At 32.6% G+C, this 7,824-nt stretch overlaps 2 protein-coding genes across 4 annotated transcripts; one reads left to right on the top strand and one right to left on the bottom strand.

Moving 5' to 3' along the window:
• The first annotated feature begins 385 nt into the window (after positions 1 to 385).
• On the top strand, positions 386 to 4,426 carry LOC112770897 (uncharacterized). 2 transcript variants are annotated; one of them, XM_025815373.3, is made up of 4 exons: positions 386 to 700; positions 1,529 to 1,599; positions 2,105 to 2,191; positions 2,695 to 2,909. In XM_025815373.3, the coding sequence occupies exons 1-4, from the start codon at positions 592 to 594 to the stop codon at positions 2,722 to 2,724; spliced, it is 297 nt and encodes a 98-aa protein (XP_025671158.1). In that variant the 5' UTR covers positions 386 to 591; the 3' UTR covers positions 2,725 to 2,909. The 2 variants fall into 2 exon arrangements, with proteins under 2 accessions (XP_025671158.1, XP_029150886.1); XM_029295053.2 differs by lacking the exon at positions 2,695 to 2,909 and adding an exon at positions 3,922 to 4,426 and having other exon boundaries at positions 442 to 700.
• On the bottom strand, positions 3,365 to 7,384 carry LOC112770896 (uncharacterized). 2 transcript variants are annotated; one of them, XM_025815369.3, is made up of 7 exons: positions 6,741 to 7,384; positions 5,813 to 5,890; positions 5,266 to 5,300; positions 5,108 to 5,163; positions 4,073 to 4,168; positions 3,871 to 3,954; positions 3,365 to 3,714 (listed from the first exon to the last, which is right to left on the bottom strand). In XM_025815369.3, the coding sequence occupies exons 1-6, from the start codon at positions 7,194 to 7,196 to the stop codon at positions 3,899 to 3,901; spliced, it is 777 nt and encodes a 258-aa protein (XP_025671154.1). In that variant the 5' UTR covers positions 7,197 to 7,384; the 3' UTR covers positions 3,365 to 3,714; positions 3,871 to 3,898. The 2 variants fall into 2 exon arrangements, with proteins under 2 accessions (XP_025671154.1, XP_025671155.1); XM_025815370.3 differs by having other exon boundaries at positions 3,365 to 3,707.
• Positions 7,385 to 7,824: the final 440 nt, after the last annotated feature.

The raw sequence follows: 7,824 nt of genomic DNA, 5'->3' as shown, positions 1-7,824 counted from the left end.
AACTTTCTATATATCTCATTTAGTCTAATTTGAAGATGGAGAAAAAAAAGAGAAAAAAGAGAGGATACTGCAAGAATGGTAATCAAATTTGGGAATTAGAATTTTTAATTTTGATTTAGAGATTAAATTCTACCGTAAAAATTTACTAGTCTACGTCTGTTAGCAGTTAGCTGGCCAGCATGTCAAGAAGGAGTCTAGATTAATTTTGTAGTGGCGCTAGATAGATAAAATGTATCGAAAGGACGAATTTGATTTTGGAATATAATTTTAGAGACAAATATAAATAACTATTAATTTCAGAGACTACTATAAATCTTCAATATAATTTTAGGGACGAATGTAAAACTTAACTCACAAAAATATGACTAACATCTTAAAAATTGAAGAAAGCAAATATTCAATAAGCCTAAAATAAAAGTCCTTTGCCCTTAAAATTTTCAGGTCATTTAGCTTTTCTTTTTCTTTTTCCCTTTCCCTTATTTTTATAATAGAATTTCTTAACGGTGGCACCTTCTTGTATCTAGTAGACTCTGTCTCTCTCTCTCTCTCTCTCAGTGTCTGAAGAAGCGAATATTCGATCGGTGGTGAAGCATGGCGGCGTGGACTGCTGCGGCGGCTCGACAAGCCTCCAACATGACTCGCCTTTCCTCTATCAAACCCCATTCTCTCCTTCACCGCCGTGGCATGGCTGGCGGCGGCGGTAACTATTTCCTTTTCTTGAACAATTTTCTCTTGTCTCGTGGTTACAAATCTATTGTTCTATTGCATGTTGAAGAATTTGCTCTTATGTATTTATTTATGTTTGTTGCTGAAAAGTTTTAGTTTTTGTATGAAATCTTGCGTAGGATTTGCATTGTAGGCTTTTAGGTTATGTGCCAATCAATTATTCCAATTTCCAAACATGTTTTATGTATAACTGACTCAATTTTTATTGGATGGTTTATAATAATGTCGGAAAATAAATCACTGCATAAGGGAATGGGAATTCCTTCTATGAAAATAAATAAATGAATAGATACATAGATAGATAAAGTACTTTGTGTATGGATAGCAATCATAGCATCTATAATTTTGTGTTGACATGCAATGCTGCATCTTGATCTTAGTTCTGTCAATGGCATAGTGTCTTCGCACTAATTACTAAGAGTTGGTACCTGTCTTTTGACAAACACACATAAAATGAATCTAAATGAGCAGTGTTTGATTTTTCCAATTCTGTACTATGTTGATTGTTGAATTATATTCATGATGGGGCCCTAATAAGGAACTATGACTGTATGCTATATCTTGTGGGAAAGTGTCTTAATGTAGCAGGGATGTATTAATGTTATTATAACAAGAAGAGTCCACATATTCATGATTTTCATATTGATATTTTCTCAGCCATGGAGCTTAATGTCATAACGTGTTAGAAATGGGTTGATACTGAATATAAACCTCTGATCCAAGTGGAATGACAGATGAAATGAAATACATCCTCCCCATTTTATAATGAATCACTTTCCTATATTACCTTTATATATTGCAGATCCTCATGGGCCTCCAAAGGTGAATATTTGGGAGGACCCAACGAGTCCGTCTAGGTGGAAAGAAGAACATGTGAGTAACTTTCTGTGTTTTTGGATCTGTCTAATATATCTTGGTTAATGATTTTCCTGATTGACCATGTGTTTGATGGCAAATCATGTTATCTGCAAGAATATGCCACTGGAATTTTTTCTTCCTTGCATGTGTACTCTTGATCTGCTTTTTGAATTCGAGCTGAAGCATAAACACTAAGTCAAACATGCTTGACACTACATATATGTGGAGACATGCCAAACTCTTTCACATTGCACACTTTGAAGGGGGAGGAGGAAGAAAGATATATCACTAAGTTGTGTATCAGCCAATTAGCATGTGACGAGATCGGTCTCTCTGCATACAACTCATATTGACATTGAAATCTAAAAGAACTTCTCTCATTCGTATTAAAACACTACCGTTTACTCATGGGATAGAAAAGATCACAAGCTAATATTCAAAGGGGGACTTCATTGTCTCGTTTCCATGATATTTGTGTATGGTAATATTTTAAGTATTTCTGAATCTTCTGCCATTGCAGTTTGTGCTTGTTTCGTTGGCTGGGTGGGGCGCATTCATCTATGGGACTTACAAGTTCTTCACTAGAGGCAAGGGCAACAAAGAAGAGGTACATAATTTTACCTTCATTGGAAGTCCGAATTCAGTTTTGTGACTGCTTCTTACACACTGAATTTGCGGGGCAATTTATCTTCTTTTCATGATTTTACTTGATAAAGTTTCTATGTTTGCTTGTTACATTTAAATCTACAAAAACTTGATGAGAAATTATTATCCTTCTAATTTATAAACAAAGAAACTAATGAGTGCTTTTTATGTTCTCACTCTTTATTTAGAAATCAGGAGAATATTTAGGAAGATGTTCGGGAAGATATATCATTACTGAATTGTAATTGGCATGGCTTCTAAGTTTGGGTTCTCTTTCTTCAATTCATGAAATTACCAACCTAGTTCATGAGGTTCCGAATTTCAGTTAGATATGCTAAATGTGACACGCATGATTAGGCTAAATGCATATTCTACCATTCATATATCATTCACAAATTTTATTTTCGGATTTTCTGTGCATCATACCAACTTGCTTAGGACTCATCTTGTCATGTCTTGCTGCAGAAAGTTGGAGAAGCACCAAACAAGGCTTGAGGTTGTTACTCCATAGAAACGATATACCAATTGCTTAATAAGTTGCTCTACTTAGATTTAGTTATAGGTATTGTGTTAATTTACTTTGTGACGAGACATGCCAGTTTTGGGCATTTGTGGTGGCTTGTACATGTACATGACACATAAAAATGGTTTGGGAATAAATAATAACACCTTTTAGAGAATTATTTACCGTTATGGTATTTCTATTACCATGCAAATTATCATCAAAGGTTTTAGCATTTTGTAGGTTAGAAGCTTGGCTGCTGGATTTGAATTTTAACTTTGATTAAACTCTTTCATAACATGATATTCGTCAACCGTATTGTATGCCCTTTGGTACATACTGGTACATATGAGACGAATTCTTGTAAATTGAAATTGATCTACCTTTGATATTATTTGTGATACACAACTAAACATATGCATTAACACTAGAATATGTTTAACTTATTTTATTATAATGAAGAAAGGGAAGCTATTTTTGTGTAACCAAAATCAAACATATATGCTTTTAATCTCAGAAATGGATGAAAATAAAATCCCATTAAAAAATTTCCAGGATTCCCATCCACAAAAGCATAGTACCTTACACTTAGGTTAGAGCCCTTCCCTTCTTTTCTCTTTTCCAGAATCAAAATTCATAAACACCCATTATGTATAACTTCAATGTTTTACAACTTACAAATAACTGAGAAATTGCTGAGACTGGTAACTTGTAACATGTCATAACAATGAAAAAAAATGCAACTACCTTCCCCTACCAAAAATAACTATGTTCTGTAGTAAGCACATAATATAGAGGTATGACATGAGAAACATCACTGTCAAAATCTTATATTACAATTGCAATGTTCTCACCATACTCCTGTCCTGTCTATCAATATATCTGTAACATTTTTTCCTTGTGTCTTCCAGTACAAAGGAAAATGTATTCTGCAGCCACATCTTTACCTTGACAACTTCAATTCCACCTTGTAATGCTGCAACCTAAGTTGATAAGAAACAGCACCAAAAATTCTTAGCAAATACTAAGACATCTGTGTCATTATTAACTATTCCTCATCCTAATTGGATCCTATAAAGGTGGATTTTGAGCATAGATAACATCCAAGTGTTGTTTTCTCTTTTTCTGTGAATACTTACCAACTTGTTATGGTTGTGATGTGAATACTCAATCTGCGTCTTTGATTTCAGCTTCAACATCAATCGCTCTACTCGAATCTTTCTCTGCAATGACATAAACGATGACACATAACGTCATCAAATCAAGATTGAAGGATAGTAAAAAGAATAGATCATTGGAGTTAGTTACATTGTATTCAATAAATTGTACTTTCAAGGTTACCATTTCTAGAACCGGAGAAATTGTTGAATGCTTGTCCAAATGTTGTAGATTGGTTTGAAAACTTCACGGAGTCCTTCACAAACTCATTGCCAACAACTGATATCAAAGTAAATTCTTCAACAGCGAGAAATATGCACATTTTGATGCTCAAAATAAAATGGTACTCAACAAAAAACTGTACATGATAATAAAGCATTCTAAGGCATTACTTTTGAGGTACCAAACTGAAATGAAATTGTAGCTAATCATGAAGAGAAGGGCATCATTTTCTCCTAAATTAAGGGATAATTTAAAACATTATTTCTGTTAATGAATCATTCTATTTTAAGGTTGCATGTCTTTCAAACATGTATATTTTTTCATGTCATTTGACACGCACATCCCCACCACCATGGGACTAGCACTATATTCGAGACGAAAAGAAAAATCAGATCTCACTCAAGCAGGCAGAAATCAATAGTTGTTAGCAACCAACTCAGCAGTTCAAAATCAGAATCATAGAGAAGAAACACAAATCACAGCCAATACTTCATTGATCATATAAATAAGTTAACAGTGTGCAGACTGATATCTATGAAAAGATGTATAGATATGTAACCAATGGTGAGAGAGTAAATTAGAATGTCTAAAATTACAGAAAAGCACCTATGAATGAGGCTTCATTATCATGCAAGTGATAATAATGTATCCATGCAAAAAGTATAGCAAATAGTATCAACAAAACATAGTCATCAGTCATCACCTATCAAGCACAACACGCTTTCAAATTAGGTTAGGCCCTAACTAGAACATTAACAGTTTTAATTGGTAACAATAGGTTTTGATGCTCTTAAGTGCAAAAAAAGAATCCCAAATTTATGCCTTGAATAAGAAATCATGAATGTCCATTAATACTTAATAGAATTGATAAAAAATTTGTAACAGAAGATGCATCATGTAGTTTGCAACCGAAGCTAGAAATGATTCTGTGCAATACTGACAAATGGCAAGGACTTAAGGACTAACAAGCAAACAACTAAAAAACTAGGCCCTTACCAGAAAAAGGTTGACCACAAAAAGGGCACAACTGCAAATCATCATTTAGAGAGGATCTGAAACATATTAAAGATTACTAAATGAAGGTAGCTAGTGCTATCAATACAAAACAAATAATCTATAAGCACACTTAGCAATATGTATTGAGCAAATCTTACTTGAAAACCTGAAAATCATTTCCACAATTTGGACACTGCATTGAAAAGCGAAAAGAAAAAAGATCAATAAAGGTAAGATCACCTTAGCATTAAAAATTCTCAATATTCCAAGCACTCATAAAAGATGGCAACAAAATATTGGGATCAAAATAATGTAGATGCTGGTCTGATGTGTGTGTGTATATATTAAATAAAAATAAAAAAAATAAACAGTCTATAACTATAGTATTGTACCTGTCACTTCAAAATTTCTTACACTAAAATCAGTCACCAATGTATTTGTGTATAAATATATGCCTGGTTTAATTTAGTTTTAATGTGTATTTGTATTCCAACATGTATTTTATCTTGGTGACTGATTTTAGTGTACACGTAGCATGGTTGAATTTCTTATACTATAAAAATCAAATTCCCAAGAACAAATAACTTCTTTATACATGTAAATGCAATATATCAAAGCAATTGCCAGTCTGCAATATATACCATAAAAAATAAATATCGAGTTAAAAAGCAAAATGATGATAGTGAATTTTAAAAGAAGCCTCACAGCGCCTTGCATTATATCTCGTCCAGCCCACCAGAGGAAGAAACCAATACCTACTACCGGTATGAGAACAGCAAAGATCTGGAGAAAAGGGAAAAACCGAAAATCAAACCACTCGAGTGATCTAATACACTTGCTAATTTTTAAGGAGTAAGTTTATTGAAAGACACTAGGAACCACCAATGAAAAATTATCAAAGTTCTTCTCCAAGAAAAACTAATTTACATAAAGTATTTACAACTTATAGTCTTTTCTATTTTTAATTTCTCTGATATATTGCAGTGAATAATGCTGATATTTTACAGTGTGAAAAATGGATGTGAAAGCAATCACCAAGAGCTGATACTACCTCTGCAAACAGCTAGAATATGATAACTTCAAGTCATATAATCAATTGATTAAGTACCACCAAAATTTAGCTCTTCTCTAATCCGCTATTAATCTTCAACCTTGTTCAACAGTACTTTCTTCTCATAAGGTCATGTGCTAAAAAGAGTTTCAACTTTCAAGAAGTTAATATGCAACCATTGGTTTTCTCAATAACGGTTTAGATGCTACACTAGTACAAATTACTCTCAATACCATTAATCCATTGGTTCTAGCTACAAAATCAGTTCTCTCTAATCTCTATTCAAGGGTAAGGCTGCATAAACCTATTTCATTGTTTGATGGTAGTAAAATCCTTGGACAAATATCGATTAATTATTGAACACAGACCTAAGAAAATGGAGCCTGCCATCAATAGAATAGCTTAAGCATGTGCTAAATCACTCAACACATAGTAGATGAATTACTCAAAAACCAGAAGTAATATAATATACCACATAAATTTGGACTGTTGATACTTTTGTGACAATTATAAGATGATTAAGTTAAACATGATCCGATTAAGTTTAAACCAAACCAAGAGAGAGTAATAAAAAAAAAATACCCAAATTGAAACAATAGCATCCAAAATCCAGCCAAGCTGCCCAGTCATTGAAAGATAAGTTAATCCAATAGCCAAAGCAAGATTACCCAAAATCCTAACATTAGCTCCATCGTCTCTTCCACCACCACCACCACCACCATTGAAGCCAAACCCTTGATTGTTCCTCACTATAACAACCCTCTTGCAACCCTTATTCTCTTCCAACAAAATCCCATTTCGAAACACTGCCCCTCCCAGTAACAAGGATCCCCTCCTCTCTCTGCAAGTTATGTGCTTGTTGTTGAAGTTGTAGCTACCCAGATGAAAAGAACAAAACTTTGAGTCCAACTGAGAGAAAGAGAAAGTGGGTCTCTTCTTGCATGTGGTGGCACCACCATGGAAGAAGCACTTGGGCCTCAAGTGTGAAACTTGGGTCGTGAAATGAACGAGTGTAGTCATGGGGGAAACAAACAACATTTATGGACAGGGAAATGAATCTAGTAGTACTATATTGGAACTTCAAGTGTTCAACTTGGGATTAGACATTGAAACCTGGAACCTTGTAGAGGATATGTGATGAACTCATGTGACATTAGTTTCACACTCATTTGTTTTCCTTCACACACACATACACACAAGAAAAATCCAATGAAGCTTTTGCGCCACATGCCACGTAGGCATCAGAGTTTATCTACTAAATTCCAGAGTAAATAACTTAATTAAATTTTTCTTAAAAAAATTTAAATAATAAATATTTATATTAAAAATAATTTATAATTTATAAATAAATTATTTTATATTTAATTTTTAATATTAAAAATATTCATTTAAAAAAATAATAATAAATTTTTATTATAAAAACAAATATTTAAATAAATTTTTAAAAAATTATAATTTAATTTTAAAAATTATACTAAATATTAATGCTATAATTTTTATAAATTAAAAAAAATATTTATAAATCTATTTAAATTGACCATAAATCGACTAATAATTCTTATTTAGAGTCCTACTTAAAAAAGTAACATTTTTATAATTTTTTAATAAAATTAAATATGCGAAAAAAATAATTTTATTGATTCTCTATTTTGGTAGATTGTAGTAA

This window comes from Arachis hypogaea, chromosome 18, assembly GCF_003086295.3.
Source record: "Arachis hypogaea cultivar Tifrunner chromosome 18, arahy.Tifrunner.gnm2.J5K5, whole genome shotgun sequence".
In the NCBI taxonomy this organism is placed as follows: domain Eukaryota; kingdom Viridiplantae; phylum Streptophyta; class Magnoliopsida; order Fabales; family Fabaceae; genus Arachis; species Arachis hypogaea.
This window is presented reverse-complemented; position numbering and strand designations above follow the sequence as displayed.